This window comes from Saccostrea cucullata, unplaced genomic scaffold, assembly GCF_032062105.1.
Source record: "Saccostrea cucullata isolate Sc308-1 unplaced genomic scaffold, CSIRO_AGI_Scuc_v1 ctg808, whole genome shotgun sequence".
NCBI classification, from domain to species: Eukaryota; Metazoa; Mollusca; class Bivalvia; order Ostreida; family Ostreidae; genus Saccostrea; species Saccostrea cuccullata.
Window position 1 is genome coordinate 40,971 of NW_026917926.1, and position 24,366 is coordinate 65,336.

At 33.4% G+C, this 24,366-nt stretch overlaps 1 protein-coding gene across 3 annotated transcripts in view; it reads left to right on the forward strand.

Annotated features, from left to right (window-relative positions):
- LOC134263172 (uncharacterized) overlaps positions 1–24,366 on the forward strand; it is a 38,586-nt gene that overhangs the window by 12,415 nt on the left and 1,805 nt on the right. Inside the window, exons 1-4 of one of the 3 annotated variants that reach the window (XM_062745589.1) lie at positions 7,631–7,727; positions 19,257–19,344; positions 21,143–21,380; positions 23,136–23,240. In XM_062745589.1, the coding sequence (XP_062601573.1) occupies positions 19,288–19,344; positions 21,143–21,380; positions 23,136–23,240 (400 nt within the window). In that variant the 5' untranslated portion in view covers positions 7,631–7,727; positions 19,257–19,287. Of the gene's footprint in view, positions 1–7,630; positions 7,728–17,408; positions 17,495–19,256; positions 19,345–21,142; positions 21,381–23,135; positions 23,241–24,366 lie in introns of those variants that run through there. The other 2 variants (XM_062745518.1, XM_062745657.1) reach the window with 2 other exon arrangements.

The window sequence follows — 24,366 nt, forward strand, 5'->3', positions numbered from 1 at the left end:
AGATGTTGAATTATTGGACAATCATACAGGTACTGCATTTACACTTGATATAGGGAGGTACATGAAGCATCGATTTTGAAAGGTGGAGCCGTAGAAAAAGAATCCAGCTTGCATAAAAAACCTTGACAAACGAAAAAAAACATATAATTTTCTAGCTCGAAAATTGTATTTCATGCTGTGGAGGAGGGGGGTAGATTCCAACTTCTTTTAGTGCCATATTTTCTCATACACTGCTACATCCCCTTTTTTTACTATACTACACAAAAAAGTGGGGAAGGGGAGGTCTTTCAATGAAGATTTAAATGGTAAAATGTAAAAAGTAAATTTGGACCCCCATAACCCCCATTTAAAATTCCAAGCCTGCATGCATCTTCTTTCCAAGAATGCCCATTGTTAGAATTCTTGTGAAATTCAGTGCCTGACGCAGACGAAGAAAATGAAAGAAAAAGTGAGCTAGCTCACATACCCTACGCTCCCCCAATAGTCGAAGTGCGGAAATTTCTTGAAAAAAGTACAGGAATCGGAATTTCTGGGAAATATGAACATATACACATTGTGTCCTAAATATCTGCAAAGTTTGACGAAATTCTCTGCCGTGGTTTATAAGGAGTTGCGCTGACAAAAATAAACAAGACTGACGGACTGACACTCTGACTGATTGACGGACGGGTAAAAACATTATACTTCACACAACTTGTTGCATGGGATATAATAAGAACTGCTCCTTCGACTCACCCTGGGTGTGTTTTTTTTTTGGTCGAACAACAAATTTTCAATGAATAAGGGCTCCACAAAGAAAATTGGTGCGCTTTTCATCGTTAAAGAATTCTGAATGATCAAATGGCATTCTATTTGATCCTAAATGCAACCAATATTACAGTATGTAGTCGACTTAAGATGATAATTAAAAGATATTATTTATATTTAAAGGTTTTTAAATATTATTTTTTAAAATTTTTACTTTAAAATATGTTCATTGTGATGACATAACGTTTACTATTATATATAGCAAAAAACGACGACTCCTGATTCCTGACAATGCTAAAAAAAATTTGCGTGTTTATATGTCATATTAATTTAAGACGTCTTAGCTTAGGATAATCATAAGATAGCTACGAAAAACACATTAAGATAATCTTACGATAATCTTACGATGATCCTAAGATTTTTCAAAGATATGTTTTACGAAATGTTTTATGAAAAATCTTGGGAAATTTTCGTAAACATGCCTGCTGGTCTTCCAAGAATCTATTAGAATTTCCATGAGTACCAAATGCGCCCCGTTATAAGCAGACCTATTTTTGTATTAATATAAAGTAGATTTGTCTTTTTTTTATCTGTGCATAATTTTATATTAAAAAGAAGAAAACACTTACTGGGGCCTTCAACTCGACATTTAGATAAACCTGTGATGTATGGTTAATTAACATGGGTTATTTCCATTTTTTATACGAATATCAAAATGAGCTTGAGATCAAAGATATCACGAAGTGTGAAACATTTGTTTCATATTTGGATATTTTACTTGAAAATAAGGTTAATCGTAATCTAACAACCAAGCTCTATGATAAATGTAATGACTTTCACTTTCCTATCGTCAACTTCCCTTACATTGTACTTATGTAGCAATATATATTCATCGCCTGAATACGGAGTTTATATATCTCAATTAATTCGATACGCAAGAGCGTGCACTACGTATGAAAAATTTCTAAAATGTAAATTCAAAAAACTGTAAGGTAATTTATTGAAAACAAGTTGATGAAACAAGAATATCAGGAATTTCGTTCAATGTCATCATTTCGTAAGTTCTATGGGTCTATGGTCTAAACAATGACCTTGTCAGCAAATACAATTTATCATGAAGTCAAATGCTGACTGACTTTTTCAAACAAATTGTTTATTCATTATTTATATAATGCATTGACGGCGGATTGTTTTGTTATTTCCCAACCATGAAAAGAAGCATATGGCGGGTGTGACCGGTCGGCAGGGGATGCTTAGTCCTCCACGGCACCTGATTTGATGTTTTGGAGGTCCAAGTTTGTCCACTCCTTGTTTTTTTTTTTTTTTTTTTTTTTTTTTTGACTTTTGATTTTGAAAACTGCGCAGGTACGATAAAGTTTTCCAGAGAATATTGTAGTGTTCTCTGTGCATGCACTTCTCTGAACTAAAAATGCATGACGTCATAATTGAAAATGACTTCAAGTCACTGCCTACTTGAGCTGTAAAGATGGGAAGAGTGTCATAAACTTTACGTATTATTTTTATCTTCATATGAAGATGTAGAATAATACACTAAAACTCGTTTAGTACGAACACGGATAAAGCGAATTCACGGTTTTGGCGAAGTTCTTCTGGCCATGGGTCACCGGCAAAATCCTTAACAAATCTTTGTAAAATTTCACGGTTATAACGAACTCTGATATAACGAATTTAAGGATACAGCGAACTGATTTTGAGTCCCGTTGAGGTTATATATAATGAAATTTACATCCATTATAATGAACTCCCAGAGATTATTTAAAAAAGTGATAAATTAAAGTGACTCTATTTATGTGTAGCATTTGTATATAAAATATATAAAATCCAATTCATAATATAACCATAGTTATCGAAGATTTTTTTTTTTTTGATATTTGCTTTCCTAATATAATTGGTAGTAATACATGAATGAAAACATGCATATTGCGAATTCGCTATTATGGTTATACAAATTCGTTTTACGGATATAACGAATTATGGATATAGCGAATTAAATTCAAAAGTCCTAAGGGCTTCGCTATAACCGAGTTTTACTGTAGTTTGAGATTAACGTGTTTTCATCATTTTTTTTTTTAATTTAATATAACCGAATAATTTAGATAAATTTGATTCATTACTTTTGTTTCAGAGTCAACATGTTCAAACTAAGTACGAAAATGTACGTGTGACATTTACCCTTTTTTTAAACCCGAGGATAGAGACAGAATTTATAATATGTGTATAAAAGAGCCTGGCGCAGGTGATTAATGAGGATTTATTTTTAAAATATCTTTTATGGAAATATGTAAGAAGAGTTTCCCCTCTAACTGAATCCTGCTGTGGAAAAATATATGATGACTTTGCTTTCAAACAGATGATATTCAGCAGAAAATACCCTCAGATTTGTCGGTAAGTTGAAATAAATTATACCAGAGAAATAGTATAACTTTTCCCAAGCACGTTTTGGGTTCACAAGGGTCCCATGAGTTTATTTATGCGACAAAAAGTTATTAATACATGCAGGCACGTAGTGTCGCTCATCGGTTTTGAAAGTGGGGGGCCAACCAGAGGCCAAATTCCTTTTACTTCCTATTTTTTGGCATACAATACTACATTTCCTTCATATCACTATACGGTCGTAAAAAGTTGGGGGGGGGGGGGGCAAACAACCTTTCAGTGGACATTTTCAATAGTAAAGGTAATGCCTATCCCCTCAGGTTAGCCTTCACAGGGAAGAAATTGATCCTTAATGGTTATCAGATCAAATGTACAAAATATACTGTCTCAAAATTAGTTTCTAGTGTATATCCTTCATCATTTTAGCTAAAGTTCAAAAACATATTCTAATATTGAATCAACTATAAAAGCTTTTCTTTATGGGAAATGTATTGTTTCCTTACTTCTTATGACAAGAAAAGGTGTTGATGAACAATTTGTGGGTTTCAAATCGAGCTTAATCGAAGCGGCTGAGAAGCCCCGAGGGAAAGACGCTGGCTCTTTCATATATACACAGGATGTTACCTGAGTTTATTTCCTGTTTGCGTTTTCCTAAAACGAAACAGTTTTTTCCCACGTGTAGCTCAATTTAAATACATGAAATGAAGCATGTTTTGTTGAGGACAGGGTCCTCTCAAATTCTTTCTCTTAAAATCAATGTTTTAATAATTCGACAATTTAAATATACTGCGTGTTTGTTAATCAAATGTTATAACGAAAATACATGTAGCACAAAAATCTGTAATCTGGCGACAAAAAAGGTCCAAGTAATTCAATTAAAAAAAGTGAGGGGCCTGTATTTATTGGGGAGAAAAAAATTTCTTAAAATTTAAACGTATTTGTTGACGGAAGAAAAAGAATAAAATATCGTGTAATGGTATGAAAAAAAATGAGTCAGGCCATTTCTAGGCAGTAGATCGGGAGAGAGGGCAACCAAATATTTCTATAACAAGTGGTCTGATAAGGCTAGTACATGTTCCATCACATACTTACTTAGTAATACTTTTTTTTTTTAGCTTTAGCACTTTTTTGAAAAACAAACATAGTTTTCTCGGGGGGGGGGGGGGGGTTCTCTCACTGTTTTTTTTTTTTTTTTTTTTGCGAAGATAGACATTTATAGCATATGCAATGGACCTTTCTTTGCAAACATTGTGCTCATTTCTAAATTTCAAATATTTTATCAAGCTTCATATGTTCATTGAGGGAGAGCTTACAATGTTGTCGACATAATGTTGTCAACATAATGAGACATAATGTGTTTTTATGTCCAAACATTACTTCATACAATGTGTGGGTCATTGCAAACAATTTATCTATTCATGTGAGGTGCCTAAAGGAATCCTATAACTGCCTATTTTTTTCTATCTAACTGCTAAACAAAATAGACATGTGTACCAACTTTCGAATGTAAGACATGTAATTACAATTTGTTTTTCATGCACCGCATACTGTAAACCAAGTATTATACGCGTGCGATAAATATCCGCGAGTTCCGCGAGTACCCTTTGCTCGCGGATATTTATCGTCGCAAACCAGTTGTTCATTATATTCCCATATCATGATTTATTTAGAGTTTTTTGCCCTTTTTTCAATACCGATCCCGACGGTTCAACAAGTAATCACGGAAGAACTTTACTGTTAGTGTACAAGAAGCAGTTGAAATTTAATTACAAACATCCAGAAAAAATAAAAACGAATGGCAAATCTAAAACTATTTGTCTAAAAATGAATAAGATGTCAATAATAATTTCAGCTTGTGTAAGTATTGTTCATTTATTGTTCCAGACGAGTCAGATATAGCCTGGTTAATTACGGCTAATTATGGCCCAGTCCTGCTCTGTCCAAACCATTTATAATAATTGCCCCTTGGCTATGTAGATCTTAGAAAGCGTCGATTATCCAATTAGTATGAGGCACTTTTACAATTGAGAGTTTTAAATCAATATTTTTTTTAATCTCCTTGATTTTTTTTTCCGATTTTCGTTTTAGGGTTGTGAAAATGCGTGTGAAGTCATTTTACCCATGCACTTTAGGGGTGGATATAAGATTTTAAATGGACACAATGCACAGAATGTCTTGAATAATGCATAAGCAGACCTCACGCTACCATTTTACCTAGTTTATGGACGGATATGAAATATTAATTTGATTCAAAAATACTCGTGGTAATAAAAAAATGTGACCACTCGTTCGCGGAAATAAATCGTCGCGGATTAGTTCTCTAGCGGTCACTCGCGAATAAAAAATGACGCGTATAATAATTGGTTTACAGTATTGTTTAACATTTTATTAATTAAATGCTAAGCATCCTCCTTGCAGTGCCCCATTTGAAAATAACTTCCATTGCCACAGAAAAGAGACCAACCGTAAACACATATGTTTAGGACATTTTTTATCTTTTTTCTAATTGAGTTTTAAAGAAACCAACAAATTATCAAGACTTGTTCCATGAAAAATTATATATACTGTATAGGTGGAAAATAGCTCGCGGTGTTAATATTCGCTATATTCACGGTGTTAATGAATCCGTGAATTCAAGAAGCAGTGAATAAGTTTTCAATAGTTATCGATAAGGGAGGAAACTTTTATTATATACCAATTTCGCGAATTTTAGAAACCGCGACTGTGTCAGAGAAGAGAAAAACGTGAAAATTACAACCCGTGAAATTAATCCCCTGTACAGTAATCATGGTAATAAACACATCTATCCACAGCAGATATATGCACATGCCAACCACGTGCTCAGTGGAATGATATAATCGAAGAAACTCGAGCTGTAAACAGAACAGTTTCTTCCGATTTGCTGGAGTGGGGTTACAATCGCGTTTTTTTCATTAATCAGACGATGCGATGCAACAAATAAAAGTAGTAAGTAATATAACCTAATGATTATTACTTAGTAATTTCTTGTCTTGATGTTATTATAGTCGCATTTATTCTAAAATCAATATTATTCGAACTCTGTGTGACAGAGGAATGGCGGACGAAATAAACACATGGCCTCAGGAAGACCCCCATATGAAAAATTAAATTTTCAAGAATTATGGATAATGACAGGAAAAAAGCGAAAGAAATGGTTGTAGCCATATTATCAATGAATCGAACTAATACCATTTTCAATGCAATTTTCATCTCGTGAATGCTGTAGCTGCGCAGTTCTAACATGATTCATTTCCTCCTAATTAAAACAAACTAAACTTGATTATTTCCTTATTTTGGTCTCTAACAGTAGGTAATGAGTGCATTAGCACTTTGAGTAACTTTGGGCTAGTTCAGTAGAGTATTAAGCGCATTCTTGGTATTTCTTATTTTACACAAGACTAGATCCAATATGGCTTGTACACCCCCCTTAAGACTGCGAAATATTTATTATCCACGACAAAAAAGAAATACTTGAAAATGTGTTTCATAATGGAGTTTTATGAAGAGACTTACTTTTACATTTGACAGCTGACTTTTACATTTTAGTGATTGGAGTTTGTCTCTGTTAAAATTGTAAAAGTCAGTCGTCGATTGTAAAAGTAAGTCTCTTAATAAAACATTGATATTTTTTCTCAATTTCTGCATGATTGTGTAACTTAAAGTAGAGATACAGGGAGCACTGAACACTGCGCTCATTAAAAAAAACCTCGCTTCCTATTTGATGATAATGGCAAAGTCCACATTTTTGCTCTGAGCGACACAAAATAAGTGTCAGATCAAAAAGTAGAATAGGTTGCTCATAATGACATTTTGTAAGTAAAAACTTGTGAAACTATCATTAAGTTTTTTTTCTTAGGTATAGGAGGAGTTGCTAATAAGAGATGGATAACCTTCAATATAAATGGTTGTGCCTTTGTTTTGCTACGGGAAAAGTTGAAATACGTTTCAGATAAAAATGTACGATAGGAGGTTACAATTGCAATATTAAACAAATTTAAGATTCCGTGAAAGTCTCTGATTAAATTTCATTCATTGGTATATGAGGATATGCGCTCGGAGATGACCCAAAACGTAACGGACATTTTTTTTTCAAGTTGGGTCTAATCAAACCCGATTTGATACTCCAATTTCTATAGTGCAATAAATGAAGCTTATTTTAGTTACATTATGATATTAGAAAGGAAGGAAAGATTTTACTGTATCAGACTAGTATTAGAAACTAAGCCCAATTGTTGTTTTTAAAAAAAAGCATCGAGTCTAGCAACTTAACTATTAAGACTAGGGCTACAAAATCCGTGTGATCACCACAAATATATAGATATACAAAGAAGTAAGGCACATAAAGAGTAATTGTTAGGCTCAACACTTGAGACGACAAAAATAACTTCCTATTCAAAACAAGAGTTGTTGTTTATCATCTGCATTAAAAATACGTCTGCAAACCCCAGATTCTACGAGCAACACCCGTTTTCCCACTATTCCTCAAGTACAAGGTGAGTGTTTCGAAATATTATCAAATATACAGTGTGGGGCAATCATGAGGGACTGTAGTCATATCCCCATGTGTGAGTATAATGTAGTTACTCTTTGTTAGTGTAGGACAATTTAAATAATACCTAATCGATAGAGATTTCAACATGTAATTCATATATTGATTTTCATATGGCATCATTTGTGATTTTTGTTTCTAGGATATTATTTTCATAGGGCCCATGGCACATTTTCATTACTACAATACAAGTATTTTACGTCTTTCTTCATGCAAAACTACAGAACTACATTTTTTGTGCTATAATTTATTTTATTCTCTTTTTATATCCGTTTTGCTTTTAGCAAAATAATAATAATAATAATAATAATAATAATAATAATAATAATAAAATCATTCTGTGAATTCATTCTAAAATTAAAAGAAACGAAAAAAAGGCGCAAGAATTCAAAAGAAATTATTTCATTAATTTATAGATTCGTCTTTTTTTATCTAGATCAGTTTCAGATTATTCTCCTTGGAAAGCAGAACATCTGCATGATGTAATCTTTTCCACATGGTCACTGCATGGTAAGGAAAATCAGTGGGCTATTTATAACGATCTAACGAGTGTTGAATTTAATTCTGGCTAATAACTTAACGCAAGAAGCACAAGGAAATATTTATGTAGGCTGCCGAGAGTTAGCTGCAGAACAGTAGCTCTCCGGAAAAAAAGATATTGATTTACAGAAGAGCTACAATTACACCCATTGACAAAACTGTATATTTTTTGCGCACAAAATAGTTCGCACGGTTCTGGATTAATTCTTCCAAAAGTTTTACTTTAATTGCAGAAAAAGCTATGTTTCAATTTTTTTTACTTCTCTATCAAGTACTCTCGCAGTTTTCATCTGTATGTGCGCGTTGGACTGAATTTTCTTACAAACTAAAATGGCAGTATAAATAGGCAAAACTTTCAATTATCTCCCCAGCACTATAATGTCATTGTAAATTTTATACATAGAAAAAAGGGGGATTAATTAAGAAAACAGAACATGGGAAAAAACATTGGCATTTATAGTATACATGTGTCTTCAGTTGACCCCCTACTAAACATAAAGATTCTAAATATACATGAAAATAAATGTGCTACATTGCTGCCTGCTATTATTTATTGTAAAGAAACATAATTATGTATAACCTAAAATATACTATAGAAGGGGTTTTTAACTCCGTCTATATCCTATAATTAAACAAATCAGAAGTATAAATTGTTAACAATCGGCGAGGTTAATACATGTAGATTCGAGTTAGTTTTTCCGATCTCTGACGGGAAGACCCGAGATGATGCGACTGAGGCACATGCTTTGCCTATCATCAAATATAGATTTGACTTCATGAAAACAAAGCACATATAGTGTAACGTATATGCTTTTATACCCTAAAAAATGGGACCTGTCGTTTTGTCTCTGGTAAATGATTTGCAGCTTAAAAATGAATGTCAAGTATAAGGAAAAAGGATTTGAAGAGTGGGCTTTGGATTATACTCATTGAAATATATAGGGATTAATGGCAATTTTTAGAAATTTTTGACGCTGTCTTTTACGTTACATTGTCGTTAAGTGTGCTCTGCGGTTACACAACATGTTAATTTTAAAATGAAGTAAATTGATTTCTGGAAAATCCAATGTAATGAAACTTCACACATCAACAAAACTTTTTTTTACATATTATATTGAGCTTATTTTAAATTTCTACTGAGCAATGTAACGAAGAATGACATCGTCCACAGACTTTTTGAACAACCCTCGTATAAGCTAGCAAACGTTAAAAAATATGGTCATAATTTTGTTATGGATAGTATTATAACATTTCCGTGTAATAAACTCTGCTTTTGGATTAATGTTGAACGCACATGGACTTGACAGGACATTTTTGGTTGTATTAGATAAACAGTCTTAATTGCAAACTATAGTCTTTCCTAATTATGTACACGAAGCTTGTAATACGAGCTTTCATTTATTACAAGGTCAGGTGTATATTTCCGTGCGTCCGACTTGAGTAGTATATTGATGATGTATGTTTGGTAAATGGTAGGTAGGGCAAGTGGAGGGGGTTTTTAGCAATATAAGGTGGGTAGACAGCATAACAAGATTTATACAGTATTGCTAGATTTTTATCAGAGGCAGGATAAAGTTGTTTGGCCATGTTTACAAAGAATTTATTTGGGAACTTAGGAAATAAATTCGTTATCCAGGTCCCATCAAAGGAGTACGGGAATTACCCCCAGATTGTATTCCATAACCCTTTGGCCTCAAGTTGTATGGAATAAAACCCGGGGTAAATTCCCGTACACCATTCATTGAACCTGGATAACTAATAGCGTTCGCTTCTTTGCTAGCCAAAGGTTTTCGGCCCGCTCTGCTACCTAAAAATGTTTATGGAGAGTAGAGTGGACTGAAAACCCTTGGCTAGCGAAGGTGACCTTCTAATAATCCGTAAAATTGTGTTTTTGATGACCATGTGGCAAAACCTATTTGTAGTATTTTTAAAATGTTTTACCTTACATGAAACAATTCAAACAAGGCATAATTTAACCTTTGTATAAACAAAAATCTTTTCTTTTATATATATATATATATATATATTTTTTTTACATTTTTTGTTGTAAAAATGTAATATATCTGAAATATATATAATATCCATGAAAAAGGTATTATCCTTTGATCCATGTATCCAGTTTTTTCCTCGTTCTCATAGAATTCTCCGAATGATATCCAAAACATTCCATCAGTGAACTGCACCGACGAGATAATTAGTTTGAATGTATTTTAAGATTTGCACAGGAAGTTGTGTTTCTGTTTTTGTATTTTTTTGAGTCACACTTATATATATAACATTGATATGGAGTTAAGCTGACTCAAGAACAGTGCCTTTTAATGTAGTTAGTATATCTTGTTGCGCAAACTTTGAATGCATCAAATACTCCCCGGTATCTTTCGATAAACATTGTGTTGAGTAAAGGATGATATTCTGTGATGAACAATTTGTGCCTCCCCTCCTCTCCAAGTAAAGCACTGATGGAGATATATGTTTATTTTAAGAAGGAATGCCATAATATCTATTTACCGTAGTACATTATTTGAAATCATTACAGGAATGATCGTCAAATATTCGGGACAATTTTACGTTTATTTAAACAAAAATTAATCAAATGTCTAACTTGCACGCATACTCCCGGGCATCCAGCATGTGGATTTCGTTTCTGTTTTAAATGAAAAAAATTCTCCAAAATATATGATTTCCCCGTCAGCCACATCCATGAGTCAGTTTATGTGAAGCATGAAAAAATTACCAGCACATTTTTAAACTTACAGTGTATAAGAAAGGAAGGAGGGGGCGGATGGCACTAAAGCAATACTAATGTAACTACAGGTACTGTGAGCAATGAGCTCACTAAATGGTAACCCCTGCCTCCCATATGAATATAATGGCAGTTTACATACTTTTACAGTGAGAAACCCAAAATTTATATCGGATCAGAAAGTTAAATAGGCAAGATGTAATAAAGATTCTGTGAAAGTTTCATCAAACTTCATTAAGTGGTGTGAGCGGAGTTGTGGATAACAGGTGAGTTCCCACAAGCGTAGCAGACGAACGTACACACGGGCGGACATACCGATTACTATATACCTTGCCGCTTCTCACATGTCTCAAGCGGGGGTTATAATTATAGTACGTATAGCGCTGCATCATAAACATGATAAACAAGACCCGGAAAAGTGATGCATTTTTTTTCATTTTTAATACACTGAGAACACTGAGTAGTAATTGACACACATTTCCTGAGTTGGTGAAGCATTTGTATAATTGCTGTACATTCTACATGCAGTTTTTGATGAGGAAAACAGAGCTCCAGATAATTTTTTACCTTAAAGTGTATTTACTCCCTGATTTTCAAATCAATGCAGATTTTGGTTTTCATTAAAATGATTAAAGATTATTTTGTTTATATATACTGTAAATGTTTGACGTTTATTTTGATTTTGAGCTTGTAATCGAAGTTTTGAAGAAAGAAAAAAACGTTAAAATTCGGTTACTGTATTTATTTAAATAAATTTTGAAAATACCAACAAGACTTTTTGCTAAGATTCTTTTTTGACAAGGAAGATTGTACAGTAGGTCAAGCTACCATAGAGTCAGAGAACTTTTCCTTTGTTTAAGATATCGTATCAAGAGTAAACTGAGAGAAAAGAATCTTCGTTAATATGGCAAGTTGAGAGGGATGAAAAATTGGCTATGAACCCATAAGAATAAAACAAAAATTATGCCAAGTGTATAGTCTTTCTACATAAAAATGGATTTTTATCTAAATCTCCCGAAATGGATCGTCGTCGTCATTACTAGAATATTCCTGGTCACTAAAAGGCTTTTAAATCTGTACTTCGTTTTGAGAAAAATCAAACACGGAGTTAACCTCAATTCGTATCGTTAAGTAAGTCGTACCTGTATTCTTCAAATTGTTGTACGCAGTACTTTCGTGATGTGATGCATATCTATGATTGCTAATGCGTAATTGTACGCTCTATTTTAATTTTCAATGCATATCATGTAAAATTTAATGCGTATTTACGCAAATACGCACTTTATCTGGAGCTCTGCGGAAAATGTTTTCTTACTAGCTGTGTCTAAAGAGAGGCAGTTTTTCAGTTTTGAGATAGGATATTTTTTTCTTATTTTAATTTTTTCCTAGAAATAATAGAAATTTATATCATATTCGCGAATTCAAAAGGTGTTTTTATTTTGCTGAATAAATGTATGGGGATGGTGATTTGTTTTGATTTTTGAGAACACAAAAAATGGAATAAAATATCATTATGCATAGCTAAAATTGCATGACTCTTTGATGACTTTGTATTCATATGAATTCAGATAATATATTGAGCTTGATTTAGCAGAAGACAAAATTAAAATCTATTTCCAATGAATTGCAATATGTTCCATCATGTATGTTATCATATGTTTCTTGTTTCATCTTTCTGCAAGGTTTCTACAGTTGTACGCTTCCTTATCTTTTGATTCATGTATGTCAATGTGTAGAAAACAAATAAGTCATGATCAGTAACATAGAAAGACATATCACAAAAACATGAATTGGCTTCTCAAAGTATGGGAAATTCATGTGTCTCCCTGAAGCTTTCGCATTAAGGATTTTTTTCTCTCGTTACATTATTTTTCTGTGATATCTATTGGAGAAAACGTTAGTAAATTGTTGCTTTTATTTGCTGTCATTATTCAGTTTTCATAGTAATGCTTATGTACATATATGTTGCCAATTCTTTTGGATGAATAAAAAATAACAAAATGAATCTTCAGTAAGCAATTGATTTAACTTTTCTTAGGCATGCCAATGGATAACGTCTGGGACGTATATTTTTTAATTTAGGGTTGAATTGAATTGAATTGAATTGAATAAGAATCTCCAGGGCTTCCGGAACCCGTCAGCTTATTCGTAACTGGTAAAATGGACACCTATGGTAACTTGCGAAATATTTTTTTTTGAGGGAAGGCTGAACTTTTATGAAACAATATGTAATTCCACAAGTCATCGAACTACCTTAACAAATCACTTAGATTTTGAAATAATTAATGGTATATTTGTAGCACTGTTGACTCGGTTTCTTATTCGGAACTGGCCAAATAACTGTACTAACGCCAACCCCAAACAAACCCAGATTAAGGGTGCATGTACATGTATCTCTATCTGCAAAGACTGACGTGTAAGCTTTTCTATTTTTTTTTGATTAATCATGACTTATGAGAATAGGAAAAGATAATTTAATTTTCTGCAAAAGTTTAATTCCTGTTGTGGCCTTAGCTTGTCCTAACCTGGAGTTTGTAACTTAAGCCCCTGTCACACAGTCATAATTTCTACCTACGATTCATCACGAATTCCAAAATCACAGCAAATCGGGATTTATCGTAGAGGTAGTCGTAGAATATCTTTCTTAATCATGTTGGATCGCAGCAAATCGCCAAAATCGGCGATTGTTTTGGGCATGTTCAAAACAATCGTGACATAGTACATTTTTTAACTATTCGTAGACAATCGCACATCACCCGCACTGCACTCGTACATATACATGTATCGTAATAAATCTTCGGCATTCATGCGATACTCAAGGAACTTCGTAGTACTTGTGACACTGCGAGTGTCTTGCGAACTACTGCGAGTGTCCTTCGAGTTACTACGAGTGTTTTTTAAATTGATAGGAATCAAGAACGATTTTCCCGCGAATATGGTACGAAAAAGGACATACGATTTATGGCAAGTACTATGCGATTGAACTACGAGTTATTACGATGTACATGTAGACAGACGTTGGCTGATGTAAACACTGTCGAAATCAAAATACTACCTTAAAATAAAACAAAAAAAAGCTAAGAAAAGTGAAATAAACTGAAAATGCATGTGTCACAGAAATCATTAGGACCATTTTCAATAAATTCAATAAAAGATGGAAAATAATCAAAAGCTCAGAATGTAGCTTTTAAACTTTTCAAATAACTTAACTATTATGTTTAATGCTTTTAGACAAATAACCTTTTATTATTTATGCATAAACTTTCATGTATATTTGTAAGATATCGCCATTAATCATAGGATTATCGTGTACAATGTATATAAAGTATAAGTCACATTATCCAACGATGGGGTATACGATAAGAAACCGATGCGTTTTTTTTATGAAAATGGCGTGGTTGCCGGCCGGGCACCACTAGTGATCGGACGGTGACTGGGTCTTTTTTTTGCGAATCGGTGGGGTCATCGGTAGGAAATAATTCGTAGTTAAAATTCAGCGATGCCTCCAACGATGCCTCACATCGCTCCTCATCGGCAACCCATCATTAACACATCTTTCAAGGATCGGCCGATGTATGGCCGAGCATCGTCCAATATCCGTTGAATCTGAGGTCATCGGGGAGTTTAGTGGTGTTCAACAGATAACGACCAATCATCGGTCGATGTTCGACCAAACATTGGCCCGTAGTCGACCGATGTACGAAGAATGTTCACCAATGTATGAGCGATGTAATATACATCGGCCGATTATCCTGGAACATCGTTTTAGGATTAGCAATGCATCGCTGGGCCTTTGTAAGTCTGGCCGGCAACCACGCCATCTTTATCTTAAAACGCATCGGTTGCCCATCGTATACCCCATCGCTGGATAATGTGACTAATACTTTAAGGACTACTTGGCCGATGTGCACCGATGTTGGGGCATCGTTAACACCACGGATTACTACCGATTACCACCGGTCTACGGCTACCGGCCGGGAAATGTGACTTACATGTAGGCATAACGTGACACATCGTAGTCGTTCGTACGAGTATCGTAGGTAACCGCGTTAATATTTCATAATCGTAGAAATATCGTAACCAGTTTGTAACTCTGGCCATCGCCTCAGTTCGTACTTTTAAGATTGTACAAACCTCGTACTTTTTGCACAGCCATCGTAGACAAATTGTTCTAGATCTAGCAGCAAAATAATCCACACGCTCTTTAAAACTCGCAAAACTAACTTGGCGATGAACGACGATTTTTAACTTTTTTTCCCCTTATTTGTGGGCAATCGTAGCATAACAGTTTGACACGGCCTTAAAATAAACTTTAAACTACCTGGTTCATGTATAAATGTACCTTTATATTGAATGACTGATCAAGGCTTTGCTGTTTTTTAGAGGAAAGTATTCAAAAATAAAAATTTATATATTCCTATGAATAATCCTAATTTCCTGCTTTGGTTCTGCACTACCTCCACCCCCCCCCCCCCCCTCCCGATAACATAATTCGAAACAAATATGAAATATCCGAATATCCTCCTCTTGAGAATGTTTCCATATAATTAAATATGTCGGAGAGATTATGCATAACTTTGTTGTTTAAAGGATTTTTGGAAATATACACATACCTTTGATTCCAAGATTCCCGAACTAGCCACCGATCGCTGTAGGGTAAAGGTCAACTTAACTCTACACCATGTAATGAAGTTTAATGTAAGTTACATATTTTCTTGAGAGATTTCTTAAAGATACCATTCAAAGAGTAGATCAATTCTGCAATGATCAATATTTACATTTGCGCTGTTTTTCTAGTAAGGGGTTTTATTATGTTAAAACTACAATAGTTAAACTCTTAATTTTTATACCAAAAACAACTTACATTAACTTCAGTGCACATTCCAAGTTTAGGGAAAACCTCACATTCAGGTATTTTTTAGGGACCGTCTCAAATACAGGTTTATTTAATTGTTTAATTGATTGGGGGGGGGGGCAAACAGGGAAGATGTTTCAAGTTACAATTTACCATCATTTGACTACTTCAAATAGTAAATCAAGTACTTAAGTCTTTATGTATATTAACTATATTTCTGTAAAATAAAAAAATAGATATTTTTTCATTTGATTATACCGTGTTGAACGTCCCATTTCAGGAATTTTAACTCTTATTGAAAAGCGTACGTTTCTCCTGAAGGATAATTGAGAATATTGAGGAATAACAAAAAAAAATATTCATTTGAGTTCTGAAGATCATCAGGGCAATGATGGTACATAATTAAATGACATTAATGAACATTAACCTGCTTGATATGAGTACATTATTATATTTCTGTAATTGTCATTGGGACTGTGATGAATAAATAAAAAAGAGCTTAATAAGCAAATCATGTTTCTGACGCGTATTAGTTATAAAATATAAAAATAAAGTGATTTTTCAGAAATATCGAAAAAATGTTATCTTCTTTCCGATTTCTCCAACTTCCGTTAACTCTTTTCCCTGTTGTAACAAGAAAATACTTAAAACTATTATATAATGCTGACTGGTGTTTATCATATTTATTGATAGACCATTATTCAATCTTCTTTCCGATTTTTCAAGCTTCCGTTAACTCTTTTCCCTGTTGTAGCAAGAAAATACTTAAAACTATATATAATGCTGACTGGTGTTTTTCATATTCATTGTTAGACCATAATTCACACACTGATTTGCCGACGCATTTTTTCTCGTTATTTCCCGATCATGACAAGGAGCACTCGACGGTCACACTTCTCCATGCCACTTAATCCAACATTTGATGTTGTAAAGGTCTATGTTTGTTTGCACTTGAAATGTATTGTTTCATCGACTTGAGATGAAGCTTCTATACTATTCGATATTTTAAAATTTCATACTATAATTTGACTAAATTTATTCTGATGGAATTATATATTTAAAGGAAAATCTTATTATTATCCTAAAATTATAAACTCTTTCTGATTAGTTTTACATAATTCTGTTATATTTTTTTTTTCGAATTAATCTTTGGCAAGTTGTTTCAAAATATTCATCGTCGATTTTTGTTTGTATATATGTATTTTTAAGTTGATACGTTTATGGTGAAAGCATATGTGTGTATATCTATATGTCGTAACATCGTATTATTTTCAAATACCTTTGTATAAGGAGTATACACGAAGTATACACTGATATTTCACTTTGATCATTACATTACGAGTAAAATGCTATAAGAATCAATGTGGCATATATTGTTGGAAAAATAGATAACAATACGTAACCCAATTTAATTGGTATCACTATGCTTCATAATGTTTGTTTACAGTGACTGTAAAGTTTATTTTTTCTTACTCACAAAACTCTTTAAAAGATAACCTGATTACCAATCAGTTCTTTGTCATAAACGAAACATTGAAACGGAAATCCCCACTTAAAGTGAACAACAACTTAAGGCCTTCGCCACATAATGGATTGATGAGTGTGTTGTACCCTAAATGTATGAGAGGAACCGTGAAATTCAATGGTAAGAATTAGTGCTGTGCGATATTACCGGTTAACCGGTGTATCCCGATTTCATTCTTCACAATACGTATTGCGGTATTTTTTTGTGAATACCGGTTCGGGTTCGATATGCTATTAATTGTTACAAAAAGAGCTATTTCCCCTTTTCAAGGTAAAATATGGCGGCAAGCAATGTGAAGTTTGATCGGAAACCAAAGACATGTCTGTCAGAGACAAAAAGACGACAACTGTTACATATAAGCCCTTCATGTTAAAGCAGAATCTGAATATAACAACTTGATTCTTAAAGTTGTGCCACAAAAAACTTAGCTTGCCACTTACATACACACAACACGATCAGGCAGTTGCAATATCAACTCGAGAATACATGTCATTTGAGTTTGTGTTTTCATTTAACATTGATGAAAAGAAAAAAATTATTAAAAATTTTATATTGTGATATATTGCAATACAAAATATAATATTGCAATATATCGCGATACGATTTTTCAGCCGCGATACCCAGCTCTAGTAAGAATAAGATAATTTGAATTACCGTATATATATTCGCCTATAACTCGGACGTAGAGTTTTAGACCAATATCTAACTCCCAAAATACCGACTTATAGGCGAGTATATACGGTAATCAACCGAAATTTCTTATATATAACCTACATTTATTACACCCTTAATGCGTTAGGTTTTCGGGGAGTTTTTAGATCTCCCTTCAACATATGCGTTAAAGAGTTAAGCTACGTTTTGTATTTCATATGAACAAATGATCAAATATTAAACACATTCAATAAAACTTTAATTAAAATAAAATATAAATTTAAAATATTTTTCTTTGTTCAAAAAACTCACGAAATGTTTTAGGCACATTGTAATCAATACGTACATGTCAGCATGAGACGTATTTTTTTAATATATAGTATTTTTCTTTTCAATTCTGTCTTCTACTACATAAATAGCCCTCCAAAAATATCGTTTTCTAAATTTAGTCTGTGAAATGCAAAATGCACATAAATTATCAGTTATTTTCCCCGTTCCAGTCTCTGTTGTATTTTCTGATTTGGGACACTTCCTTATAATTCAAAGTACTGAAAAATTTAAGGAAAAAATGATGAAAAAACATTTTTAAAATAAACGTGAGGGGTTTACCACGAGGCACGAGGAAAGAAATAATTTTCAAAACATTTTTTTTTCCTTCTGTGATCTCTCTAAAATGCCTAACTCATAATTCCTTAGATATCCCAATCTAATATATAAAGCACATTTTAACATAACTAACATAACTGCCCAAAGTGAAGAAATATTAATATAGAAAGCACAAAGAAATTCACTTTTATATGGATACCTACTTCCGACCCAGCCCGGTGTTGAACTCTCGACCTTCGGAACCTGTCTCCTGGCAGTACAGGAACAGCACGCTAAAGCGCTCGGCTATCTAGGCAAGTTATAAAACTTGCTTTCGATAGCCCTGTTCCACACAACACAGTCATTTAGAATAGAAGTGTGATACAGTTATTTGGACTTTTGTTTTAACAGCGGATTGTTACCAATACACATTATAATGAAATTAATTATTTTCTAAATAAAGCACATTTTACAACAAATCTAAGACTTACTTAACTGCGCTTTATAAATGATAATTGATGTACTTACAACGGGTATTGGTAATATTCCTCTGTTAAAACTAATGGCCATATAACTGGATCTCACTTCTTTTCCTATATCGTATTAACCTATGGATTCGAAATACATTTCAAAATCTATTTTTTAGGGAAAGTATCAAAAGAGCATTGGACTCCAGCATGAAACCGGAATACCAATCGGTGTCCTACATACAGATATTTTCAGCGGTCTTACAGGTATGCATCCCCAACTCCTTTCTCTTGCAATAAAAAAAGCATTGGAATTAATTTATATTGTTATTAGCTTTAATTTTGAATAAGGTACAAGCGCTATGTCTTTTTGTCTTACCTTTAAAATTGCATAAATACTTTTGCCTTCAAATAAGGTTTAATCAGTAAAGCTGCTTTCTTTTTTTTTATTCGTCGTATTCAAATCGTTTATTAACTTTTTTATCATTCGTGTCGATGAAGAATCCATGACTGTTAAATGTGTAAGTTTCCGTCTAGTGAAACCCGGACGATCTCTCGATATAAACTTTTAATGACCGTGATATGCGAAATCAACATATCTTAGATATCTATAATTTTTTTTTTGAATTTGTGTTATCATTTCTTGTTATGTCTGCTGTAAGTGATTCGTCATGTTTCGAAATTTTCATTTGAGTATATTGCGTACATATTCTTGTATAATATTGATTAATTTGCTTTTATGGATTTCAGACCAAGATTATTTTATTTTTTGACATGCTTTGGGGGTGCTTATGAACTAAAATGATTAATTTAAGATTGGTGTTAGTGTATTTATTAAAAAAAATTCATTCCGTGAAGATTTCCCTTAAAAATATTTCTGCTATATATCTCCTTACATTTATTAAGACAAAATGAAAAATTACAAGGTTGACCACCAAAATGACCCTCAAGGGAAATAACTCGTAGAAATAATATATCCAATGAAAATTAGGTTTAAATAAAAGTCAAGACTTTCTACTTTAAGAGGGGCTAATTCAATAAAGAGAATTAAAATATTCGTCGCACATACATTTATTAATGACCATGAAAGGCAGTATAGTAAATTCCAAAATAAAGAGAATTAAAATATTCGTCGCAAATACATTTATTACTGACCATGAAAGGCAGTAATAGTAAATTCCAAAATATCGGCATCAAAACAACAGAAAGGAATCAATTAACATATTAATGAAATTATTAAATTTGTATTTCTATATACATGTAATACTCCCTTACTTATTAGTAATACAGTTGAAGTTTAGGCCTCTTTGCTTGTTTAAAAAGTTGTTTTGTTTATTAAGAAGGCGATTTACTGATTTAGCAACACAGTTGCAGCATATTCCTCTTTGAAAGTGTCAGACATTTTAAAATTTATCTAAGTCTTTCAAAATATATCTACTGTCAATAAAAACTATTCAAGATAGTTTTAATCCTGATATTTTTTGGCACTGAATTCCTTTCGATAATGGGACTGTTATTTTTTTTTCGTGTAAAAAATCGGTGTGAATGCATACTAAATATTTGTTTTACTAACATTACTGGGTAACCCTTAATTTACTAATAATATTGTTGCTTTTCATTTACATATAATGGATTTCTAAAGGTTTGGTATGTGATGGTTTATTACATTGTATTTATGCAAACGTTTTGAAAAACGAGCCTTCACGTGAAGGAAAAGATGCAACTAAAATAATACATACAATGTAGATTCCTTGCAATTGAACCCCCGAAAACAAAGCATTACAACATTGATCATATCAATGACGATGGTTCTATTTTTGCCAAATCATAGATAGGTAGAGCTCAAATAAACAAAAATCTAGCCTGAGCTTGAAATAATTTGAATTAAATACAGTGTGCATTTGGAAATTGACATGTGAGGAAAATAAGCTTATAAAGAATGTGTAGGGTTTTAATACTGAGAAAACTTGCATTTCTAACCTTACAGATCAAATAATAATAATTAACTGTTCTTTTCATTTTAAGATACTGAATGAGTAGGCCTCTTCATGGTTTTGTGTTTTAGGTGACAATTTCGTCAGCTTATATAGTGGATACTGAGTACTGTGGATTTTCCAAATCAACACAAAATATTTCCACATCGTGCCCTGTAAATGAATCATCATGGATTAAGGCTGCGAATGAGTTTGGTTGTTCAAATCATAACGACAAATGTGGAGGAGATTTGAAATATCACTGCCTTATTAATCCTTGGCAAAATGAAACCGTGGAAGTTTGTGCACCTGCAACAAGTATTCGTTCAGGTATCGCTGATTTTACAATTTTGAAAACTAGTTAAAGACACACTGAGGGCGATGACTCTTGCGATTTCAATTAAAGCTTTAACACATCGTTTTTAATTTTCAACGTCAAAATGATATGATTCCGATGTACTTTAACAAAATAATTTAATGCAACTGCTGATTTTAATTTCTATTTCTTCAGGAATACAAATCCCTTACCTTGATCGTGTTTGCTCTGATCTTATTTTGTACTGTTTTATGGACTTTGAGATTGAATACTGTTCGTTATTTCCATATCTTCTCACTAAGCACTTAGCGCAGAGTTCCGAAGTAAGGAGTTTATCTTAACGTTGCGGGTTCGAACCCCACTGCTGGACGTTGAAATGGATGAAAAGGTATAAACTGAAATCCCATGTCTGGCTGAAAAAGATCCTTCACTGATCAATGGCTTAAGTGCTGGGTAGAGAACAAACTTTCCAACTCTCCACCGGCTACTGGTGAAGTCTCAATAGAATTAAAAAATTCTTGGAAGGCACGTTTAAGGACAGACAAAACAAAAAACTTTTCTAGAGTTTAATTACATCTCTAAATACAAATATTACGAAAACTTGTGCTCTAGAATTGACGTCATCTCGCCTACTATGATGTGATAATGTAGCACTGATTTAGTTGAGGTAGAATATTTTGTATGCTTCCTTATCCCCCCCACCCCCCTGTGTTTTTTATTTTAAAAATCTGATAAACATAGAACAATTACTTTTTATTGTCTTCATACTGTTATACAGTACTAAAGGAAACATTTATTTTCGATGGTTGTCTGTATATGGATCTTAACATTCAAGTCCTAAAATCGGGTTCAATATTCAACAGTTCTTGAAATGTAAACTGATCCTATGCTTGTTGTTCATGATTCAAAGAAACATCATGTATTGACTGATACAGATAATATGTCAAAATTCAAGGTCATTGAGAAATAAAATTAGGGAAAATGCATAAGGACTAACAAAGGTACATATACTACCAAGAGGTCTTAAGCTTACTTTAATGCCTAGGTCACATTTCACGGCCGGTTGCCGTAGACCGGTGGTAATCTGTGGTGTTAACGATGCCCCGATATCGCTCCACATCGGTCTAGTAATCATGAAAGTATCAGTCATATTATCCAGCGATGGGTATAAGATGGGCAACCAATGCGTTTTATGATAAAAATGGCGTGTTTGCCGGTCGGACTTACAAAGGCCCAGCAATTCATTGCTAATCTTAAACCGATGTTCCAGGATAATCGGCCGATGAATATTACATTGCTCATACATTGGTGATCATCGTTCGTACATCGGTCAACTATGGGCCATTGTTTGGTCGAACATCGACCGATAATCGACCGTTATCTGTTGAACACCACTCAAACCCCCGATGACCTCAGATTCAACGGATATTGGACGATGCTCGACCATACATCGGCCGATCCTCGAAAGATGTTTTAATGATCGGTTGCCGATGAGGAGCGATGTCAGGCATCGTTGGATACATTGCTGAATTTTAACTACGAATTATTTCCTACCGATGACCCCACCGAGTCGTAAAATAGACTCAATCACCGTCCGATCACTAGTGGTGCTCGGCCGGCAACCACGCCATTTTCATTAAAAACGCATCAGTTTCTCATCGTATACCCCATCGCTGGATAATGTGACTGATACTTAAGTGTGTATTAATGCTGTTGAATTTTCGAAAAATATAGACACCTAAAATAAACAAAATTGTTTAATGTTCTAGGTCACTGTGCTGAATACAATGCACGAGGAGGAAAAATACAAGAATTTTACCGTCAGAACTGTAAAACATGCACACAGGACTACATGTCAACTGAAGCATATAAATGTATGTATTCAATATTACTTGTTCTATAAATTGTTAATGTATCACTATTCGGGGTTGCCAATTGTGTGGTATATATTTACTTTTTCTATAAATTGTAAATGTACTAAGATTCGGGGTTGCCAATTGTGTGGTATATTGCCCATTTTTTTTTACGTAAAGCTATCGTCTCATTTTAGCATTTGCGAAATCGCTTATATACAATTTATCATTACATTTCATATTCCTTTTTCACTCTTTATTTACATAGCGCTTTATCAATAATCTAACTTTCTGTTTAGCTTAGTACTTAGTATTCAGATTTTCTTTAAGGTGTTATATTACAGAAAATTTATTTTTGAAACGATTTTTCCCAAAAGAATTCTTAACTTTGTTTTGCATTTATGGTGTTAATTTTCTATGTATCTTTTCCGTTAGCCAGATCGTGACAATAAGCACACGATCGCCACCGATCGACAGGAGATGTTTACACCTCCATGGCACCTGATCCTACCTCTGACGTTTTGGAGGTCCGTGTTTGCTCTGCTCCTGATTAATATTATTGCAATTGACCATTGCTGTTAAATAATAATTACAGATATTACCCCAGTTTAGATATTTTTAAATACATTTATTGCGATGCACCATACATGTAATAATGTATAGACTTTATGGAGATCGATCAGTCGTGGGTCTTTCCATGTCTGAAAAACAAAGAAAATTACCCACCCCCATCCTAAAGAAAATTAGTAATTTTGCAGTAAACGCCCTCTCTTTTTACATTGTATCTTAAAGAACTTTTTTTTCTTTCCTTTTCCTTGTAAAGCTGTAAAATACGGTTGTCCTTTTCTTCAACAGGAAACGAATTAAAGCAACAGTTGATGCACTTGAAACCAGTTGCAGAGAATCAATTTATTTTTTTGTGTGTTTCGATTATAAAAGATGCAGACGGTACAAGATTTAGTTTTGTTTAAAGTATACCATAAATCGATCCTCAACTCAGCTATTCCTAAAACACTCACTTTAATAAATATGAGACATAGTTTCACAAGTGTAAGACGCTTAAGTTGTTACCATTTAAAGATTGAATATAAATCATGTATCATGATGAAAAGGATGCCTATGACCCTGAAATAAGTTTTGTGGCCCA